Here is a 23,699-nt window from a genome sequence, read left to right as displayed (position 1 = left end):
GAGGTACAAGCATGTGGTGGCAGGCAGGAATCAGTCCATGTGGGGAGCTGGTTTTGATGCAGAGGAAGCAGTGTGGGGCAGCAAAAGCCTCTGCCCAGCTCCTTGCGGACAGAGGCTGCCCCTGCATCCCATGGAGCAGCCTCTGTCCGTGGCGAGCCTGGGCCCATCGTGAACAGAGGCTGCTCTGAGATCCTGCCTGTGCCTTCCCCATACCTCTATAGGCGGCAGCAAAGGGGGGAAGGCGGTTTGAAAGCCAGCTTCCCGCGTGTACCAGCTCCTGCTTACCCCCTCACCTTCCGCACTTCTGCCTCTGTCAGAGGTACAGAGGCAAGGTGGTTGTGAGTGCGTATAGTTGCTAGGATAAACCGATGACTGGATTATCGGTTAATCATTTAAATCAGGGGTCTCCAAACTTTTCTGCTCGAGGGCCGTATTAACTATCAAACAGCAGTTCGGGGGCCGACTACACGCTTGAGGTCCAAATAAAAAACAATCAAAACATGGATGTTGTTTTTAATTATTTATTTAATATTATTTTATTCAGTTATTATTTAATAACACATTGATACACTACACATGAACACCTGTATTAGTGTGAATGGTGAAATTGTTTCCTGGATGCCAAAATAGCAGACATTTCTGGCTTTAGAAATCACTGTTTGAAATTGGGGGTGATGCTTGTCCTAGTCCTGCAGGAGGGGCTCCAGAACGGGGAAACTGCTGAGAACTCATTTCCACCTGCGCAATGTGATGAAAATTGTAAGCAACATAATCCTGGCAATATGTTCAGCCTAAGACACTCACACTTGAAGAGATGTGATCGCTCTCCTATCATGCAGGGAATGAGGTGACAATTTGTAACATAGCCCCATGGAACAAGGGGCATGCATTTTAATGGGAAAAGCTGGTTTGAAAGCAGACACGTTATCACTTGGTAAAGGAAGTTGGAAAGCAGTGCCCAACGCTCCCACAGACTGATACCCGGCAGGGCGGTGCTGCTCTGGGTTGTGGATGAGAGAGACCAGACGTGGAAGGGAGAGGGATGTTTCTTCAGGGCGCACTGCAGGGACCAGGGCAGCGCGCTAGGCACGGCACAGCGTCACCCAGAGGCTGTGCCACAGCAACCAGACCGCCTCCTGCAATGGGCACCAGCTCCTCAGCCCCGCCCCCGGAGAAGTAGCACCTCGCTCCTAGCCCCTGAGAAACCACTGTCGGGTTTCCTCCCCTCCGTCCAGCCTCCCGCGATCTTCTGCCGCCGGGTCTGATCCGGAGCCCGCCTTCGAGACCCCCCTTTTTCGCCTGCCCGGCCAAGCGGCACGCGGAGCCGTCCCTGACCTCGGCTACCTGCTGTCCCGTGCGCGCGCTGGGGCCTTGCGCAGCCGCCTGCGAATCCGTTTCTCCCGCTGACACCAATGCTCGGACTCAAGCTCTCTCCTTCCACCGCCGCAGCCACCCTCCGCCTGATTGGCTCCGGTTGGTGCACGCGGAAGAAGGCGGGGCCAGACAAAAAGGTCTCCACGGGCCAGATGAGAGGGCCTCGTGGGCCGGATGCGGCCCGCGGGCCGTAGTTTGGAGACCCCTGATTTAAATGACTATACTCTAACATCTCTAACACATACCCACAGTGTACTGCTCACACTGTCGGTGATGGTGCTCCCAATGTAGACGTGATCTGTTAATAGAGGAAGCAAGTGTGAACACCTTCAAAACAAAAATTGATTTTTGGGTGTCGACATATGTTTTGTTAACAAAACTTGTTAGTGTAGACATACTCTTATGCTGCAGAATGACCACAGAGGGACAGCCAGCAAGTGAGAGACACCTATATCTCCTCTCCAACCCCGGAGAGCTGCGAAGCAGCTGCAAGCTGGGCAACAAAGCCCCTGCCACCCTGGCATTGTTCAGGGCAACAGCTGCTGGCTGGGCAGCACGGCCCTTGTCACCTTGGCCTGGCCCAGGGCAGTAGCCAGCAGCTGGACAGCATGGCCTCGCTGGCTTCGGAAGCATCCACTGTCTGCCCCCATTCCCTGCCTTGGGCCCCACTCCCCTGATTCCTACACTTCCCTGCACCCTCTGCCCCCTGCCCTGAAGGACCTGAGCAATAGCATATAAATCTAAGTGCCTAAATATTGAAAACTAGGAAATAATTGATTAAGGATTGTTATCATAGAATCATAGAATAATAGGACTGGAAGGGACCTCGAGGTCATCGAGTCCAGCCCCCCGCCCTCAAGGCAGGACCAAGCTCCGTCTACACCATCCCTGACAGATGTCTATCTAACCTGTTCTTAAATATCTCCAGAGAGGGAGATTCCACCACCTCCCTTGGCAATTTATTCCAATATTTGACCACCCTGACAGTTAGGAATTTTTTCCTAATGTCCCATCTAAACCTTCCCTGCTGCACTTTAAGCCCATTACTCCTTGTCCTGTCCTCAGAAACCAAGAGGAACAAATTTTCTCCTTCCTCCTTGTGACACCCTTTTAGATATTTGAAAACCGCTATCCTGTCCCCCCTTAATCTTCTTTTTTCCAAACTAAACAAGCCCAGTTCATGAAGCCTGGCTTCATAGGTCATGTTCTCTAAACCTTTAATCATTCTTGTCGCTCTTCTCTGTACCCTTTCCAATTTCTCCACATCTTTCTTGAAATGTGGCGCCCAGAACTGGACACAGTACTCCAGCTGAGGCCTAACTAGTGCAGAGTAGAGCGGCAGAATGACTTCACGAGTTTTGCTTACAACACACCTGTTGATACAACCTAGAATCATATTTGCTTTTTTTGCAACATTTTTATAACAAGGCAGTTAAGAGTAATTCATTTAAATTATTTGTAATTAGAGGGCTTTTAAAATGTATTTAAAAAAAAAAGTAGAATTTGAATTAGTTAGGTAGTGCATGTAAGGTTGATATAAGTACAATAATTCCAATTATATTCTAGGCAGCGAAGGAACAGACCCAGGATTTGATGGTGAAGACGACAAAGCTACAAGCAGAAAAGTATGTACGTTATCTTATTTATAACTAGTAGACTTATCTGCATTATCTTGGTCCTTCAGGGCAGGGGACTGGCATAGTGAGGGTGCAGGACACAGGGTAGGGCCTTGGGGATGTGAGGGAAGGAAGGAGTGCATGAGCTGGGGGCTGGGTGTGTGTGGGGGTTGTGTGGATGAGTAGGGGCTCAGGCCAGAGGGCATGGACCTTTTTTTCTCTCCTCCCAGGCTGCCCCCAGCTGCTAGGGTCCTTTTCTCCCCCCAGATTCTGGGTCATTGTTCCTCTTCCCGTACCTCTGCCAGTGAGTGTGGGGGAGGGAGGGGCGGGCGGACCCCTGCTTCTGGTATCCGCCCTGCTAGTCCCGTGGGCTGTATTGCTTGGAGGAAGAGGCAGGTCAGAGTGTGGGTGAGGAGGGTCTCGGAAGGAGGGAGGTTATGTGGCCGCTACCCTCCCCTGCTCCTCTGTCCAGTCTCCTCTGCTAGACATGCACAGAAATGATCTATTCCACCCATCTCCAAAGAGACAGTATACACATTAGCCTGTTGGCTCAGCTGAGGAGACACACCTTATTTTAATATAACAGTTCTTAAATGAATTTAAGATAAAACAAAATGAGTTTATTAATAAAGTTGATATTAAGCAAGAATAAGAGAAACAGAAATTATTACAAATAAACCAGAGTATAACACTTTTTAAGGGCTAAAACTTAAGACTACAATCCTTTGTCCAAAATAGTTTCTCACCCTCAGTCTTTTTTGCAAAGTTTGATTTTTTTAATATGTCTGTAGTTTTTAAAATTATCTACTATATTTCCTCTGATACACTTTTATCTTATGAACAAATGTGCTTGCTTAGAAAAATCTTTGTGGTAACTTACTGTAGCATGTCACTGGAAACAGTTACATTTCCAAACTCCTAAGTGATCAGCATAAAACATTTGTTGAATGGCAGAATAAACTTTCTTCCACCTCAAAGATTTGTTTAGTACCTACAAGAACAAGGCTCAGTCTGAACTAAGGAGAAGGCATGATGAGTGTTGGGAGAAGAAGGGTGCAGAAGTCCAACACTCAGCAGATCCAAGCAACATAAAGATATTCTTTGACTCTCTTAAAGCAAACTATGGACCATCTAAATCTAGTATAGCTCCCTTGAAGTCAGCAAATGGTAATATCCTCATCAAAGACAAGAAGGAAATTGTTTAGAATGGGCTGAACACTTTAGTAGTCTACTCAATAGACTAGTTGATTGGTGTATCCTTCATAATTTTGAGAAACTTATAAAAGAGAAGACCTTGATCTTCCTCCATCATAAGAATGGCCATACTGAGTCTGACCAAAGGTCCGTCTAGCCTAGCATGCTCTCTTTCAACAGTGGCCAATGCTAGATGCCGTAGAGGGAATGAATAGAACTGGTAAATCACCAAATGATCTCTTTTCTGTCATCCATTTCCAGCTCTTGACAAACAGAGGCTAGGGACACCATTTCTACCCATTGTGGCTAGTATGTATTGATGGACCTAACCGCCATGAATTTATCTTGTTCTTTTTAAACCCTGTTAAAGTCCTGGTCTTCACAACCTCCTCCAGCAAGGAGTTCCACAGGTTGACTGTGTGCTTTGTGAAGAAAAACTTCTCTTGTTTATTTGAAACATGCTACCTCCTAATTTCATTTGGTTGACCCCTAGTTCTTATGTTATGGGAACAAATAAATAACTTTTCCTTATTCACTTTTTCCATACTAGTCATGATTTTATAGACCTCTAGCGTATCCCCCCTTAGTCTCTGCTTTTCTAAGCTGAAAAGTCCCATTCTTTTTAACCTCTTCGTATGGGACCTGTTCCAAACCCCTAATCATTTTTGTTGCCCTTTTCGAACCTTTTCCAATGCCAATACATCTTTTTTGAGATGAGGGGATCACATCTGTATGCAGTAGTCAATAAGAGGCAATAAGATGTTCTGTCTTACTCTCTATTCCTTTTTTATGACTCCAAAACAGCCTGTCCTTGTGGGGGTTTAGAATCATGATGGGCTGGCAGCCCCACATCAGCTACCCTGAGTTCCCCATAAGGTACAGTATTTGGTTGGGAATCTGCAGTTCAACTGTTCCTCTTCCCACTGCCCACTACTCCTGCCGTCTGCTTTGGAGCTGCTCCTAGTAATCCCCTGCTTACTATAGGGGGATAAAGGGGTGATAATGTTAGGATGTCACCCCTCACCCTCCCTGATCAAGCCCCCCACTCCACACCCCAACTCCATAAAACAGGATATCACATCTACCAAATCTTGTATCAGGATGTCCTGGTATATTTATAAGGTCGGTGTACTTGAAGTGGGGCCAGCATGCTTAAAAGGGTAATGCACATCTCTCACTCATACAAATACACACATAGTGAGTACATCTTTGTTTTCGTGTCTATCTCTCACACCCCTTGCTGTGCAGCCCTGCATGCACTAGGGATGTTAGCTATTGTGTAATTTAATAGTTGTGTAACCACATGGAAGTCTTAGTGGTTACATGACTAGTCAGTAGTTCTCTATCAGAGACAGCAGTGCAGAGATTGGGCGGCGGGGGAGGGGGAGGGAGACAGGTGGATCTGGCACTTGTGGGGAGCCTGCTTTTAAGCTAGCTCCTCAAGGGCACCAGCTTCCGCTCCCTCCCCCTTGCTGCCTTTGACTGTGAGACAGCAAGGGGGATGGGGAAATGCATGTGGTTGACAAGATTAACCGATAAGCCCAGGCTTATCAGTTAATCATGTAATAGTCTTTGTGATGACTTCCCTAGTATGCCCCATCCAGAATAAAGATTGGTTCACCACTCCAGCAGGATAGTGTGGGTTCATCACCATGTTCAGTTTCCATAGGAAAGTGTTTGCAGTCACTTCCAGGAGTCTATTTCTTCCCTTCTGCCTCAATCTATGCTGCCTCCAGAGTGAGACACACCATTAACAACATATTAACCCTGAAAGGCTCAGCCGAGTGCTAGTTCCTCATTTAGTAGCATGTTCCCTGGAAAATGTTCCACCTTCTACCTCTAGCAAGCTTCACAATTATATTTGCTGTATAGAGTACTAAATTGTTTACAGTCTTTTAAAACTTACATTCAGTGAGTGTGTATATATTCTGCCTTTTCTCTGCTGAAAAAATATCCTTGGAACCTAACCTCTTCCCCTGTTTTCATTAATTCTTATGGTGAAATTTGAGTTTGCTCAACATCATTTTGCTTAAAGTAGAATTTTTTTCAGGAACACAACTACTTTGTTGTGCTAGCAGTTACAGTGGGACTATGGAGGGCACCCCTGGAAAGGGCAGGGCCTTGGCTGGAAGGGCCGTGGCCTTGGGCAGTCAGTCCTTATTGCTGCCAGGACCACTGCATGTCCTCCCCCAAACCCTCAAAGCCACATGGAGTGGTGCTCTGGTGGCAATTCAAAGGGGTCTGGGACTCCAGCTTCCAGTGCAGCCGGTGGCCGGGAGCTCTGGGCCCCTTTGAATCTCTGGGCCTTGTGGCAATTGCCCCTTTGCCCCCCTTGTCAGTGGTCCTGTGTAACCATATATGAGAACTATGACCATCTCATCGTCGTAATCAACGATGAACTACCAGCACACACACATATAACTGATGTATTTTGAACTATCTACATTAGGAAATTGGTCTATTCTACACAATGCCAGCAGTGGGCCACCTGCACTGCTATTGAACATTATCTATCAAGAGTTTTTGTTGTTAAATATAATGCTGTATTACAACAGAGATGAATCCCGAATCAGTCTTTAAGAATTGTTCTTTAAGAGCAATTTATATATACAGAAAACTGTGACAGATGGTTTATGTATCTTTCGTCTTGTCCCAGGTATCGGGGGACCTCTCAAGGTCCCATCCAGGTCTACATTTCTATGATTCTTGAACAGCTAAGTTCTCAATGGGAAATGTTGTGTAGATTAGTGCTAGTTGGAATATTAACTTTTCATCATAAGAGAAAATGATGTATGTATTAAATACTAATGTACTGATCCTTATTTTACATCACTGCAAATATTACAGTAAGCATACATACCCATTTTAAGGCTCTTTGTCATTGCCAAAAGATTGTAAACAAGCATCAGACTCAAAGTGATATTTAATCATGTGGCTTACAAAAAGAGATTCATCCTGACAAGGAATGGAAGTTATTTGATGTAAAACAACTTTCTTGTTGTCAGTATGAACCTTCTTTTTGGAGCCATATTGTGAAATATTGAAAAAATGATTTCTGTGAACTTTTTTTTTTTTTTTTTAATTTGGTATGGCTGTTTGGTTGGTTTATGGCCATTTAATTCAGTATTTTTGAAAGCCCATGTTGTTGCATGAGTGTAATTTATAAATTCACACGTGCAAGAAATCCCTTAAACTGGATAGTAAATAGCCCACGGATTCCACAGATTGAACCTGTTGGTATTCTGAACAAACACAGAGCTTCCAACCTTAGGGATGCAATACTGTAGTTGACTAAATGATCAACTGATAAGCAGGTGCTTATCGGTTAACATGATTGACCACGCATGCACGCACGCATGCGCACCCACCCACACACACACACTCTGTCTCTGTCTCTGTCTCTGTCAGCCAGCTCTGCAAGGAAATATTTTAGTGGGCTCCCGTTTGCTTCCCCCCATGATGCTGCCTTTGATACAGAGGCAGCAGTGGGAGGCGGCTTGTAACCATGAAGGCGTTTAAACATCCTTAGTAGAAGGTTAGTCTCTTTATGCCAGTACTTATGCAGATCTTTTGATATTGTAAATTAGGCCTGACCATCTTGTATTATGTATGTAGTATTGTAGCCATGATGATCCCAGGATATTGGTGACACAAAGTGGGTGAGAGAAACTTTTTTTTATAGAACCAACTTTTCAGTGATAGAGGCAAGCTTTTGAGTTTACACAGGCCTCTGTGTAAATTCAAAAGCTTGTGTCTCACCAACAGTTGTCCTAATAAGAAATTACTTCACCCATCTTGTTATCATCTTGTATGGAGGCTACTCAATGTGATTTTTTCCCCCATATTTCCATTTGTATAGTCTTTATCATATCCTATGACTTATGTGAATGCATAAGCAATTCATGGTTCTAACCACTTGTATTAAAATGTATGTTTGATAGTTAAAATATAAAACACAAATGATTCATCACCTTTCTTCATTTACAACATTGTGTCCTATTTACAATTGATGTGCATGTTTGGGGATGGTTTCCTTGCACTTACTAGTGTCTCTAGAAGAAGTAATCTTATGTTCCATTTTGTGTATTCCCTGAACAGTTAGCATAGATCAATATTTTCCTAATTACTGAGGGAGGGGAGGAGGGTTCAAAATGATTGGTATAGTCTCTTTTTATGCTGTTTTTGTTTAAAACACTTTGATCTTGAAACTTGTAAATTTCAAAGCTTTAAAATATGATCAATCCTTAGTGCATTAAACTGAAATTAATTTCTCAAGGAATGAGAATGTGCTGCTGTGGCTCTGGATTTGAAGGAGACCTGACAGATTGCCAGGCAATATTTAGTTGCAGTATAAAACTGAACCTTAGAAAAGGCAGTCTCTCCTCTGCCTCATACTTTGAGGAGTCTAGGTGATAATCCTAACAAACAGCACTTTTGTGTTTGATTCCAGGGAAAAGTGCATGAAGTGCATAATTTCCCCAGCAGTTTGAGCGTTCTCACCAAGTATTCTGTTTCCATGGTAACTATTAACTGGGAAATTGCTCTTCAATGGTTTCCCCCTGAGAACTTAAAGTACAACACTGGTTTGCCCCCTCCCCCCACCTCAAATTGGTGGTATGTTTGCATGATGTGTTGGATTTTTTTTATCCAGAGTTAACTTTTGAAAGGAAGCATTGTATCTTTCATAGCAATATAGTATTTTCATTCTCTCTGTATGCTGTACATGCTCAGCACACCATTTAAAAATTATCTTCCATTGTTAGGAGGGCCTGAAAAACTGTGCCAAGCACTAGACAAATGTTTTGAACTATGTCATATACAAAAGAGATGCTTCTTTGTCTAATTTTTGCTGCTGCACATACCTTATGTATTGTTAACATACACATTAGCAATATCTTTAATTGTGCTTACTTGCTGTAGTCTGCTGAATTGATGGCTCTTCGAACTATAATGCTAATTTCCAAATTTTTTTAACTACATAGTTTACATGTATGCTATTGTTCAAGAAAATATACACATTTCAAAAACCTGTGACTTCATATCAGTGCTGTACACTCCCATATGGAGGATGTTGTTTCATTTTACAATCTTCTGCTCTCTAGGCGCTAGAATCTGTCAACCTTATTTATGTTGAAGTCAGTGCAGCTGCTTTCACAATAAAGTGCTAGTCAATATAAGTAGACATGGAAGGATTAAATTTTTGTCAGTGAGCATCTATTTCATAGTTCACTAGAACCCAACAAAATATTTCCATTGTTAATTGAGTTTTACAAATAGGCAAAGCTAAGGATGTTATGTTAAATTGCGGTTATCTGGCTAATCATGTAGTTGATACAATTTGTATCAACTACACGACTAGTTAGTTGATAAGGGGCCATTCTGCAAAGCTTCAGTGTGGAAAGCTCCCAGAGATGGCTGGAGCTTGAACTGAGTAGTCCTGGCTCGTGCTGGCTCCAGTAGCCACCTGCGCTACGGCTCTGCATTTTAAATGTAGTAAGAGCTGCTGGGCAGAGGTATAGCGTCCTGGACCAGCACAAGTCAGGACTGCTCTGTCCCATCTTGCGCCGAGCCCAGAAGTCCCTATTTGTGGTGGCCAGGGGCTGCTGCCAGAGTAGCCTCTGTGCTGCCAACCCCAGTAGCAGTGAACAGGGGCTGCTGTCAGAACAGCCTCTGCCTATGATAGAGGCAGTGCGTGGGGGGAGGTGGGTGAAACAGGGAGCACTGTGGAAAAAGTACTGCTTGGGGGGAACCGGCTTTTAAGCTGGCTCCCCTCAGCACCGGCTCCTGTTTCCTCCTCCCCTTGCTGCCTGTGATAGAGGCAGTGAGGGAGTGGGGGGGAGGGAGTAGTCGGGTACTCCACTCGACTACAGGCCATCCTCGCTATAAGTCCAAGATAAGTTGTTTTACTATAAGTTCACGTTTTTTGGAATGTAAAGCAGGGAATTTTTTTCCCACGGCTGGCTTCCATTTGCACAAATTGTTTTTGATTTGTGTGTGTGTGCAAGACTTCAGAGTGGGGAATGGGAGGACTTACAACGCATCAGTTCCTACAAGCATCAATGACTTTAGTGTGGAACAGATGTATATGAGGGCAATTTATAGTGGGCACATCCAGTACTCACTAACATCCCTAGGCAAAGCAAGGAACATGCTGTTAGAGAACCTTTCAGCGTCAAAAACTAGTGATTTAGGCTTTTTTAACTAGGTTTGTTACAAATGGACTAAAGAATGAATGGTAAGAACAGTTATATGTTCATTTAAGGATATTTGGATATGTGATGTTGACAAGTTGTTTTCAGTGGTTTATGAAATTTTAAATTTAATTAAACCTCCCCATAATTTCATGCCACTGTGGAAACGTAACTAGATAAAAATTGAGGAAAGGTGTTTAAAACATACAACACTATTATCCATGGAAATGATAAAAAAGTAAAAACCAAATTCTGCCAAGCCTATATATAAGTAAGGCATAATCTGGTTCTGGACCTAGATTTAAGCAACCAACTTAAATCCCTTGGAAAGGAAAGAGGTCCTTTGTTACACACAGTCCTTTAAAGAACAGCTTTAACATATTTTGGAAGCCTAGCTATGATCTAGGAAAAGGACGTGTAATGTAGAAAGAGGGATTTTAACTACTTCAAGTAAGTTATCCGTGGCATGTCAATCTGGTTAACAAAATAAATAAGCAACAGGATTTTAACAGAAATCAAATACACAAACTTACAGAATCTTTGTTTTAATCATTTTCTGCTATAATCCAATTGGTATATTGTATAAGATAAAACATTGCTGCCACCTAGAGGCTCTTGCATATTTTGCTGCATACATTGTGCAGCACTGATATTCAACAACCCAAATCTTTGTTGTACTGCATTAGTCTGTGTTTTACTAAATGTATTTCATTATTGTAAGATTTCAAAGTGGGTCAGTTTGTGGTTCAGTTAGACTGTCACCAAGAACATACTGAATCTAAAGTGAATATGAAGTGCAGCATCACTCCTGATCAGGGTGACCACCCTGAAAGGATTAGGAATGTAAGCGACTAGTTGAATACCTCATAAGCAAATGCTTATCAGGTAGTTCAGTAGGAACTTGACTAGTTGCTTTGTCTCCCTTGCTGCCTCTTAAAAGCCAGTTCCCTCCAGCATTGTCTTGGCAAGAGGCAGGAGGTAGCGGGGAAACGGTGCAATTGGGGATTGTAACAGTCCCACTTGCACCAGTTCTGTTGCTGTTCCTTTCCCTTTGAAATGTTCAAGAGCCACCTGCGATCCTTGTACATTTCAAAGGAAGAGGCATAGAGGCGAATCCCTGCCAGAGGGCACTGCTTCCGTCCCTGCTGGCATGGGTTCCTGCTGCCTCTCTCCCTTTGAAATATACAAGAACTGTGGGTGGCTCCTGTACATTTCAAAGGGGGAGAGGCAGTGAACTTGCTGTGTCGCTCCCTTTAAAATGCACAGGAGCCGTGGGTAACTCTTGTACATTTCAAAGGGAGAAGCACAGCGGGATAGCAAGCACCTCCCTTATTGACTAATTGAGTAGTCAGAAATTCCATCGACTACTCGATCAGCTGATTAATCAAAATTTAACATCCCTACTGCTAAGTAATCTGCTGATTTGAGACTTTGTGGATTATATAGGTAGACTTCCCAGAGTATTGATGTGGAACAGATACCATACTGCTGGAAATGCCAACTCTTAGATGAAATATAAAGCAGAAATCCTTACTGCTTTCTGTAACTGGAGATGCCACCACTCCAATAATTAATTAATATTGTGGTCAAATTCCAAATATATTTGCATAGTTTGGCTTGGTTCTTTTATGCAATTTTTGTTTGTTTGCTACCCTAAATAATTTTGTAGTGTTGCTGCATACTGTTAGCTGCTTTTTTCACTGGAGGTCATGTTTCAGTAGTGAATTGAATTATTCCTGTATATCCATTGTCTCCCATACAACCGTATTTCAAGACTTAATATTTACAAAACTCTCTGGGACTCACTGACCCTAGAGAAGAGCAAAATATGCTTGGTAGTCTCCTTTCTGTTAGTTCATTCCTACAGCTATGTTCTTTAGGTGTTTGTTTTTGTGATTTTACACATCTAGATTACAGTTCTCTCTTGCCCAAGCTAGTAAGTAAGGGTATGTCTAGACTATATGCCTCTGCCGACAGAGGCATGTAAATTAGACTACCCGACATAGTCAATGAAGCAGGAATTTAAATATCCCCTGCTTCATTAAAATAAAAATGGCCATCGCGCTGTCCCGGCTCAGCTGATCGTCGGCACAACGCGGCAGTCAAGACACGGATCGGTTGGCAAGCAAAGCCTTTGCTGACTGATCCTGTAAACCTCGTTTCACGAGGCATAAGGGATCGGTCGGCAAAATATTTCCTCATCAACTGATCCATGTCTTGACTGCCGCATTGTGCTGATGATCAGCTGAGCTGGCACAGCGCGGTGGCCATTTTTATTTTAATGAAGCGGGGGATATTTAAATCCCTGCTTCATTGACTGTCGGGTAGTCTAATTTACATGCCTCTTTTGGCAGAGGCATGTAGTCTAGACATACCCTAAGTTCTTCAACTTCAACTTTCCTGGATAGCTTAAAATAGATTATATTTTATTAAATGCTAGAAGCTGTACTCAGTGTTACTCATGTCCTTCAGGGCAGTGAGCTTCCAATATGTGGAGGTGCAGAGTTGGGGCAGGGTTTTGGGTATGTGAGGGGCTCAGGGCAGGGTGTGTGTGTGTGTTTGTGTAGGAATCAGGGCAGAGGGCTGGCAGGTATGGGGCTGCTGAAGGGTGAGGGTGGGAGTACAGGAGACAGGGTAAAGGGTGAAGGGCTAAAGCAGGGGATGGGAAGTGGTGGGGGGGCTCAAGGCAGGGAACGCAGGATTCAGGGCAGTGGAGCTCAGGTCAGGGAGCTGAGAAGTTGGGAGGGGGGCTTTCTGGAGCTGCCCATGGTAGCGGGAGATGGTGCTGCTCTGATGGCAGCTTCTCCTTGGTCCCGGGGCTACACTGCCCTGGTGAATCCTTCAAGAGCAGGGCTGCCTGCCCCAGCTGGTGACTCCTCATAGGGTGTGTTGGGAGGAGGGGATTGCACTGCTCAGCCTCCCTGCCTGGCCCTCTAGCAGCTTCTCACGGGGCAAGGGAGGGCCAGTGCTTGCCTGCCTGCCTAGACACCCTGTCAGCTACTTATGGGGGGAGGGGTCTGCCTCCCCTCCCCACTGGTGTGGCTCCTCACAGGGTGGGGAGATTGGTGCTGGGATGACCCCCCTTGGGCCAACCAGCAAGAGGTACTAATGTGGGGAGGGGGCAGGGAGCTGGGGCTGGGCTTCCTTCAGCCAGATGGGTAGGAGAGGGCAGGTGCGTCCTTGTTGGGGGGGTGCTGCTGGCCAGCAGGGCCCTCCCATGCATTGCTGTGGCTGGGAGCTGGCAGCCCCACATGGGGGGCCAAATGGTGCTGGAGCAGCCCTCCGCCTGTGGTGGTTATCTTAACTCTTAAATTAAAGCATGGTCATGGTTTGGTAGTGGCAGGAAATGGGATCTACCTGGAATGGGACTGTTTTCCTTAACACAGAATGGGAGGGAGCTGTTGTGCCCACTGGAGCTACAGCAGCCATGGAGAGGCACTTCTCTCCTGGCCCCAAACTGCTGCTGTGAGAGAGTGCTGGGGGAGTCTTCTCTATCCGGGGACGACTTTAACCCTCATTCCCAGGCCCACCCCAGAAAAATGATTTAAATGAAGCAAAAGAAAAACTAATTGAATTAGTGACTTGAGCAACATCAAGTAAATCTTCTGGTAATTTACTTCCCTGGAACGCTTATCTTCCAGAACTCGATTAAAAATTTGAGGGTGTGTTCTTTGGGCACTGAGGTGCTATGTCTTTCCTTTCCATTGGAGCTTTAGCGTCTGGAACCATGCATTTTGCATTGACATTATCATCTTTTCCAGCCTTCCTTCAGACACCTCGTATATGCTTGGTCAATAGAACTTGTGTAGAGCATATGTCTAGAATTCTGGAATGTGGATTCTTTGCTCAAGTTTAGCACAATTGCCCAGTCATGTACAGTGTAACTAATGCTGTGTACATTCATTGCCTTGCATTTTTGCCCCAATGTGCACACAGATACTACCTGCTCAGATACTTTTTTTCATTTAATTCCCTGTGAGATTTACCATAAGGGGCAAGGGAAACAATGGTATATGGGTAGTATGTTTTTGATGGTACAGTATATAGAATTAGTTAATTACTTCTGATTCTGTTTGCTTAAATAGAAATTGAATTGGCTCTCCAGAAAAGAGGATTAATTGATGTATCAGTTGGTGCAGTTCTAGTATTCTGAAGGTTTAGGCAGACTTCACTTTCTTGGTGAACTTCATGAAAGGAAATGACAGGCATATATTGAACTATGGAAGTGTGGCTACCTATGCCAGATAATCTATAATATAAATGCTAATTTAATTATTTTAATAGCTGTCTTTTACTTTTAAATACATGGCTCACATTGTCAAGTAAAGATACTTACATTGTAACACCATGTATAATTGTCAGAGGGCAAGATTGCATTATTAGAAGGGAAGAGAGCATTGATTTATAAAATACTAATGTTTTCAAAGCTCAGTGCATGCTAAATAAGTTGGACATAATATAAAATACTAATATCCTTGAAACTTTTATTACAGTCAAAGACTAGAAATGAAAGCACAAGTTGTAGGTGCTTTCATAGAAAAATTCCAGCTGACCCCAGATGAAATGAACCTCCTTCGAGGCACAAGAGATGGCCCAATTACTGAGGTAACTAATAATGTATTATAAGTTTTCTACTGAGCTAATACACAACAAATTGATATTTTAATGTTGTATTTCTCCTCCTATTTCAACAGAATTTTTTAAAGTCTCATATTCTTTATTTTTAGTTTAAAATTCTTTCTTGATCATATAAACAGCTGTTCATGATGCTTTCACATCATGTAGTACCACTATTGTGTGTATATATTTTGCTTGGCTACCACAATATAGAAATTGTTTACATTGATTTAAAGTAGGACTTTCCCTCTTTGTTTCATTTATTGTTGTTTGAAATATTAGGTGCTGACTCATTTATTTTTGGTCACCTTCTAAACTAAGCTATTAAATATATTGATATGTTTTTGCTTAAAAAAGCACATTGTTCTATGGCAAAAGCAATTAAAATATCCAGAGTGTATATTTAATAGCTTTTATTATTTTAGTTACATGGAAACTTTCATTGAAATTCAGAATACCTGCTGAGACTCAGTATCTCATTTCCACAGACATCCTGTTAGCAGTCAGAGTATTATTAAGCATGGAGCAGAAAGCAATAAACAATACTAATGAAAGCACAAATGAAAACATGTTAAATGATCATGATCATATGTGTTAAAATACCAAATATTAGAAACATTCGAGTTATGATAGAAAGCAGTAAGTTCAAAATGCAGAATTTTTCATAAAACAGTTTTCACAAATGTTTACTTCTCAAGAGCCTACTAAAACACTGAGTCTTTTATATTGATTTAATTGGATTTTGGATTAGACCCTAACCCGGTGCAGGCGATAATTTTTGCCAGGGGTCACTCCATAAATTTTGGTAAGTGGTCAGGGGCTGTCTCTGTGGCCCTTGAAGGCGTGGGGATAGGAGAAACGGAGAGATAGAGAAGAAGGGACAGGGGACAGTACCTGTGGTTTTGATTGTTACAAGGCTGCTGTGAGATCACATGTGAAAGTGACATTTGCCCAATTGTATATGCCAATTCATCCAAAACTGCTGATTCCTAATATCAAAATAGTTGTCGGTGCAACCACCAGTATAGCATTTTAATATGGTTATTAAGTTTATTTTTATTTAAAAACTGGAAATGCTTTAAATCATGAATTTCATTTTTAAAGGATTTTTTCAAGGCATTAGGAAGAGTAAAGCAAATTCATGATGATGTTAAGATTCTTCTTCGTACAAACCAACAGAGAACAGGGTGAGTTTGATTTGAATAACTGAGTAGTCGTTTAATAGTTAAAACAGTAACTGTATGGAGATGCCCTGTTTGTTCATTCAGATGATGACAGAAGGTCTGTAAATCTAACAATGTACACATAAATATAACAAGTCTCAGAGAAGTAGCTGTGTTAGTCTATAACTTTAAAAACAATGAACAGTCCTATAGTTCATTTTGAAATATCCTTGTTTTTATAATGCTGACTTTTAAATTATATGCTTCTATGAACATCTAATAACATACTTTTATTTTGTAGCCTAGAAATTATGGAACAGATGGCTTTGCTCCAAGAGACTTCTTATGAACGACTTTACAGATGGGTTCAAAGTAGGGTTACACTTTTTTTGTTTTTGTTTTTATGATTTAAATTTAGTTATTTTTAAATAACACCATCTTACTGTCTAAATAGCAGAGGTTTATCTGATATTGTATTGCTTTTTTATAGGTGAATGTAGGACTTTGACACAAGAATCATGTGACATTTCTCCAGTTCTTACCAAAGCCATGGAAGCCCTGCAGGAGAGACCTGTTTTGTATAAGTAAGTAAACATTTGTGATCATTTCTAACACATGAAAGGTTATCTTTTCTTCTATTAGTAAATAGATCCATTCCAAGTCTGTAACACAGGTACATCATACCTGTAAAAACAATGGTAACAAACATCATGATTATTAGTCTGACATCAACATTGAAGAAAAGCATGGTTTAGTATCTCTAAACTTCCTGTATCTTGTTTGTGTAATCACTGTACAAGAATTCTCACTACTGGTCTTCTGCAAATGGTTTTATTTCCAATAAAATGTTCAAATGTTTATTTCAAATAAAATAAAATGTTGTTTTTTTCCAGTTATACTTTCATCCAATTAAATTGTGAGTGTGTGCTCTCATTTAAGAGTTGTTTTTGTTTGTTTTATTTGGTTTAGTGGGGCTAGTATAGGTTTCAAGTTATCCAGTTACCCCATTTATTTATGGAAAATAAAAATTTGCCAAATCATACTAAATTTTATCAAGAGTCTATCAATACTGATAGTAGTTTCTATTATGCAAAATATAATAGTCTATTAAAAGCATTGTATTAACTATATGCTTTTTTCATATAAAGAAGACACTTGAAGATGTTAGGTCTTCTTGTTCAGTGCATTACTTTAAAAAAGTTGAAGTAAAACTAGTGTGTGTGGTTTAAAATGGAGATCATCTGAATTTCCTGAATTATTAGCAACTCCCAATCAAGGCCTCAGCCAGGATTTACAGGATTTGATTCAAAGTGCACAAGTACATTTCTTTACTGGTATTAATGGGGATCAAGGTGAATTGTGTGTTCTCCCCCAGATTTCCATCTTTCTCATATAACCTTCTCTGCTGGTCTATGCTCAACATTTCTCACCAACACAGAAGTTAATTCCATGCTTTTTCTAACTTTTGAATGCTTTAACTTTCTACCTTTAAAACTTTTAAAATATAAATGTTTGTTGTATAAAGGAAGAACTTTCTATTGACAACTGTAGACTCTATTATGTTCAACTTTTCCATTGTCATCAAGAAAACTTCATTTGTTCATTTCCTGCCCTACCGTAAATGGACTGGGCAAGCTATAATAACTTTATCTTTTATAGTGAATGATTAATTTATCAGAATTTTCTAACAGGACTTTTTAATCTAAATCCAGTTTGCTGATGACAAAAGTATTGACCACAAGGTGGCACTATCAGAGCTGTCTTTGTTTTTTCTTGGGCTGTTCATGTTCCCATGTTATGCTTTGTACTGCATTCAGCCAGGGTAGAGCAAAATAATTGTGTATCAAATTTTAAGCACACAATTAGTCACTCACTTTGACTTCAATATGACTACTTAAGTGCTGAAAGTTAGGTAGGGGCTTTTGTGCTTTGCTGAATTAAGGCCTTTGTGAGCAATATTGTGTGGCAGACCTAAAAAAAAAAATCACGCTTAATATCAAACACTTGAAATAACATCAGACATTCATTATCTTATACCAACTATTGTATTACTATGTTGTGACCTAAATGCAGTGTTAATTTTCAGTAATTATATGTAGATGTAGTTTGAAATGAAAGTAATTTTAAATAGAAATAAAAATTATTTCCGTCTCCTTTTAGCCCCCCAAAAGAGAATAATTTGTTTGGCGGTTAACAGATGCTTTACCATGCTAATTCCCTGTCATTTTAGTAGCACTTCTGCAGTATTTGCTGAATGGCAAGCCTGACTGGGACTATGTCAGCCTGGGAGGCAGTGGGACCGCAGTAAGCTGGGTGGCAGCAGTGGGGGCGCAGCAGCCTGGGCAGCGGTAGTGGCAGTGTGATTGGGGCTGCCTGCTGCCCAGCAGCAGGGCCAGGGCTATGGCTGCAGCAGCTCAGGAGGGGAAGCCAGCTGGGGTCGTGGCAGCCCGGCAGAAGTAGTGTAGACAGGGCCACGTGCTGCCCAGCAGTGGGGCTGGAGCTGCGGTAGCAGCAGCCAGATTGAGTGGTGTGCCACCTGGCAGTGGAACTGGGGCTAGCCAGCAGGCAGCTTAGCTGGGCTGAAGGAGTCAGCAGCTGGCTATGGGGCTGGTGTCAGGGACCTCCAGTTGTCTGGCAAATTCCCCTCACCCGAGACTAGTCTTGTCCTGAAGGTGCCAGACCAGGAAGGGTCAACCTGTACAAAGAACACAGTGTTGTATTTAAATGGTCCTACTTCAAAACCTTAGAAAAAGCAGTGATATGTTATTAACCTTTAGAGAAAGTTTCTGATCTTTGGTAATCCAGTACTACTGTCTGTGGGAAAGATATTTCAGATATCCTCTGAAGGTTCTGTATGGTCAAGTCAGATGTCTGATTTTGCTGTAAAATGTAGCAAATGAAAGAAATGGTTTCCTATAAATAAAAAGGTAAACACTTTCAAAACACCAATAGGGTGTTTTCATTAAATCTCAAAGAATAAATACTAATGCTTGCTTCAACTAAGAATTTCTAGATCTCTTCTAGAGACAATAGTAGGCTTACACAAAAAAGAAAAGGTGGTAGTTTGTGATATAATTTACTGGCTATAAAGCTTCTACCTAACTAGGAATAACATTTTAATTTATGTTCAGCTTTTTTGAGTGAGATAGCTCAACCTGTTGTAAAGACTATAACAAGTTTTCCTACAGATTAAGCAGTACATGAAGCTTGATCTGGCTAGTTGGGAAAGGGAGAGGAGGATTGAAAGTTGATTAAGCAGGATTTTACATCCGTAAGAGGGATCCCAGCCTGGCTTCTGTTCCCAGACCCATGTGGGGCTGCCAACTCTTGGCCCCATGCAGGGGCCTGGTGGGGCTGGAGCAGCCCTCCTCCTGCAGCAGCCATGGCCAAGGTAGGGGAGGGGCTATTTCTGGGCACCAGTTAATTGTTACCTGGTAAGCATCACCTGTTCACTGGTTATCCGTTCACATCCTTAACTGCAAGTCAAGCTGGTAGTGCTGTGGAATGCAGTAGTCCAAGATACCACAACTGATCTGCAGCTAATCATCTGTACTGCTAATCAAATCACTGTGTAACTTGAGTATGGTTTTGAGTTAGACTGGCTCAAGTGTGTGCTAACTTGAGCTAAGTGTGCTTTTAAATAGGTAGGAAATTATTATAGCATTTTATTTAAATGTGCTTCAAGAGTAGCAATAATGTCTGTCATTATTGTAGTATTTTATGCCACAAAGGTTGCAATGAAAAAATGTGTTCAAATTAGTTGTAAAATCAATGTATTCTGGAAACATCAGTATTTTAGATATTTCATTTCTTGTGCGTGTTCATTATATTTTAAATTTGAGAAGTACTTAAACTTTTTACACCTTTTATTTTATTTTTGATTAATTGGGAGGCCAGTGAGATGGCAAACAAAGGAGAAAATGTACATAAATTGATACTATGTTATGGTGATTTCAATTGAAGGGTATATTTTTTACTCTTTTTTTTTTTTTCATTTAAAACAAACAAAACCCCCACAGCCATTCTTGTAAATAACCTAGTAGTGGAACCAACACTTCAAAAGTGTTCAAAGCTGGTATTGTCCTCCTTGATGAGATTTTCAAAGATTTAAATACTGCTGTCGTGCAAACTGAAAACAGCTGTGTTTATAGAAAACTTGTCCTTACATTTTAATATAGATTCTTCCTCAGACAAACAGCAGTTGGGAAAATCAGTAAGAGGCAACAATAGAAAACATCTTCAATTTTGCTTTTAATGTTTTGGGGTTTGCTAACTAAGTTTAATAAAATGTAATAGCACTACTGACCTACAATTCACTTCCTGGAATTGCAGTCTGTCCAGAGCAACTGAAATAAATGCTTCATCTGGATCTTCACTTCCTCCCCCCAACTAGAATAAAAACAAATTTGAAAAGCGTGGTTTTGTAGATGACTCATGAGCAGCCACAGCAAGATGAGACATTTCCCTGCTGATTTGTTTTAAGGTTTTCTCCACCTTGTTCCCTCCCCCATCTGTAATTATAGCTCCACTGGGAATTTGGCCTATTGTTGGAGGAGAAGCTAAAAGAATCCAAATACTATTTTCCTTTTCCATAATGAATACTTATTATAAAGCTGTAGTAAAGACTCCATTTAGAGTGCAGATAATAATTATTGCTGAATTTTTATACAATACAGAATTATGTTATAATTATATTGTATTCTATTGAAGGGAAAAGAGGGAACATTTATTTTCTGTTTCCCCTTGCAAACATAATTGTCAATGTGATGTTACAGTTCCCAAAACCAATGTGAACAAAATTAAAAGACCTTATCAATTGCCATATCTCTAATACTTCATGATTTTATTGCTTGGAAAAAAGAATCAATTTGGGTCATGAAAACACCTCTGGCCTTGTGCGATTTTTTTTTTCAAGAGAGGGCACCACTGTCCCTGTTTTGTGGGCAATACTCTTTCGAGTACCAACATTCATTTAAAAATACAGCTTTCACTTGATTCATCAAGCAGAAACATGGGTTTTGTTTTTTAACAATGGCTGGCAAGCAGACTTAATTTTGAGGTAAAAATACAATGGATTATGCAAACATTTAAGTACAGGTTGAATCTCTCTGGTCTAGCAACATCCATGGTCTGGCATGACTTTAGTTTACTTGATATCCACTTATCATGGGTGTGGACAAGTTCTTCTTGTGGTGATGTCCCTTTGTGTGCTCCAGTCTTGGTGACGGGTCATCCCTGGAGCTGCAGTTTGGAGCTTTTCTTAGCAGTTGTCAGTCGGGCCACACATGCACTGAAGGAGGTTTGCCAACTTGCATGCATGGCCCAATTTCTCCTCTCTCCCCACTCCTCCCTCTCACTACAGTTCCTTGCTAACCACCCTTGGTTGCAGATCGAGCTCCTCTCTCACCTCAAGCATTCACTCTCTTCAAACAGGAGAGAAGAAACAAACAGAAGACGACAAAAACAACAACAAAAAAGAACCACACTACTACAATGCCGGGTTCTCAGGGCTTTAAGAAGTACTGCCAGTGTAATGACCCCAAGCTTGCCTTGGATGGGGATGATGGTCTGTATATGCTCTTTGTGGGAGTCGCATGCCCCATAAAAATGCGATCACTGCTGGAGCCTTAAAACAAGGGCTAGAAAGGACCAGGAGCTTCGGCTCTGTATGATTCTTTTTGAGTGGGCTCTGAAGCCCTCTTTAAGTCCAGGGGACCTGCCGAAACATAGTTCTGTGTCTCCCTCGTCTCACAAACATCTCAAGGCAAGGGTTTCCCTGGTGAGATCATTGCCTCTGAACCGCTCCCACAGTCTGGCCAGCAGGGATGTGCCATGTACCACAGCCAACTTGGTGCCGAGGGCTTTAACGTGCGCAGCTGCGACGACACCCTGCGCTCGCTCTCAGCCAGCACGTTCATTGTTGGCACCAAAGAGATCATGCTGGCAAGCCCCAGCACTGCTGCATGTGGCGCTGCAACACTCGGCACTGGGAAAGAGCGGGAAACCGCCTGTCAGACAGCCCCATGAGTCTTTGGCACAGCCTTCTGCTACGCTGACATCAGTGCAGATGCCTCCCCCACCAGATGCTGCAGCACAGGTGCAGCTGTCTATCCACACTGAGCAAGCTGAAGACATTCATGCTTTATCATCTGAATTTGAGAGTACTCAGCCCCTTTGCCACTGCTGTGCTGTGCTCTCCCTGTCTATCTCCCGGCTGTATTAAGTCTCCGTTATTACATAAAAACGCTGGAGTCGCTGACTATGATCAGAGGAGCATTTTCTCCTCACAACATTCCTCTCTTGCTACATCTCATCATTTCCACCATTACCATGAGGGACCATACCACCCACAGTGGTACCCTGACTGGCATTTTCCGCCTCCCCATTATCCGCATCAGTGGGCCCCATGGAAGTATTGGAAACCCCGCAGGCACCAATCTGTGGTGCCTATCTGTGTCACCAAAGAGGCTTCCGTACCCTTTTGAATACTGCAGAATTGGAAGATGAGGAGGAGAGTCAGATTCCCCACAAGCACATTGACAGCAAGCCCTGCAGCTTTCCTCAGAGGATGATTTATCCTCATCTCCCAATGAGGCTGTAATACCAGGAGGTACCATTCTACTGATGACTTGAAACAATTTCAGGAACTTTTAAAAAGAGTGGCCACTACTCAGGAAGTTCAGCTTCAGGAGATAAAGGAGAGACAGCATTGTCTCCTAAAGAACATCCATCTCTCCTCGCAGGGAAGAATTACATTACCAATTGAAGCAATAATGGATATATCAGACATCATTTGGCAGACACTTGCCTCCATCCAGCCAACTTATAAAAAAGGCCAACAGGAAATATTTCATCCCTCCTAGGGACTTGGACTTTCTATTTCCCCCTTCCCAGCCAAACTCTTTGGTGGTGGATGCAGCAAATCAATGCTCAAAAGCTCCTCAACTCAAGTCGCAACCAATGACAAAGAATATAAAACAACTAGACATATTTGGCAAAGAGAGATATTCCTCTGCCACCTTGCATCTCAGAATAGCGAACTACTCTGCGTTGCTAGCTAATCATGACTTTGACAATTACTCCAAGCTGGCCAAGCTGATGGGGCACCTGCCCAACTCTTAAGAGGCCCATCGTCAGGGCAGTAATTCATGAGGGGCACACCAGCACCTGCATGGCACTACTACCGATAGAAGTAGCCAACACAGACGTAATAGACGTAGCCAACACAGTGGCAAGAGTGACAGCCACAGCGGTGGTGATGAGGAGAGCCTCCTGATTGCGTGCTGTAGGTGTGCCCAGGGAGCTTCATATGAAGGTGGAGGATCTCCCTTTTGACAAACAAAAAGCTGTTGGCTGCTAACACAGATGAGATCCTGCATAGCAATAAAAATTCTTGCACAACTGTTCGCACCCTTGGAATGTACACTCCACCATACCAGTGAAAGAGAGACACTCCATACAACAGGAACAATGACATTTACTACAACTGGCTTCAACGTAAACCATATGACTACAATAAATCCAGGCAGAGGCCTCAGAGGAAG

The 23,699-nt window shown here is 42.3% G+C and overlaps 1 protein-coding gene across 1 annotated transcript in view; it reads left to right on the top strand.

Annotated features, from left to right (window-relative positions):
• The window catches only part of COG6 (component of oligomeric golgi complex 6), a 78,550-nt gene that overhangs the window by 11,366 nt on the left and 43,485 nt on the right, over positions 1–23,699 (top strand). Inside the window, exons 4-8 of the mRNA XM_075919116.2 lie at positions 2,941–2,999; positions 14,869–14,980; positions 16,097–16,179; positions 16,457–16,527; positions 16,646–16,739. Coding sequence (XP_075775231.2) covers positions 2,941–2,999; positions 14,869–14,980; positions 16,097–16,179; positions 16,457–16,527; positions 16,646–16,739 — 419 coding nt within the window. The remainder of the gene's footprint in view (positions 1–2,940; positions 3,000–14,868; positions 14,981–16,096; positions 16,180–16,456; positions 16,528–16,645; positions 16,740–23,699) is intronic.

Source organism: Pelodiscus sinensis, chromosome 1, assembly GCF_052426305.1.
Source record: "Pelodiscus sinensis isolate ZL-2025 chromosome 1, ASM5242630v1, whole genome shotgun sequence".
Lineage (NCBI taxonomy): Eukaryota > Metazoa > Chordata > Testudines > Trionychidae > Pelodiscus > Pelodiscus sinensis.
Note: the sequence above shows the minus strand (reverse complement) of the source record. Positions and strands in the feature narration are given on the sequence as shown.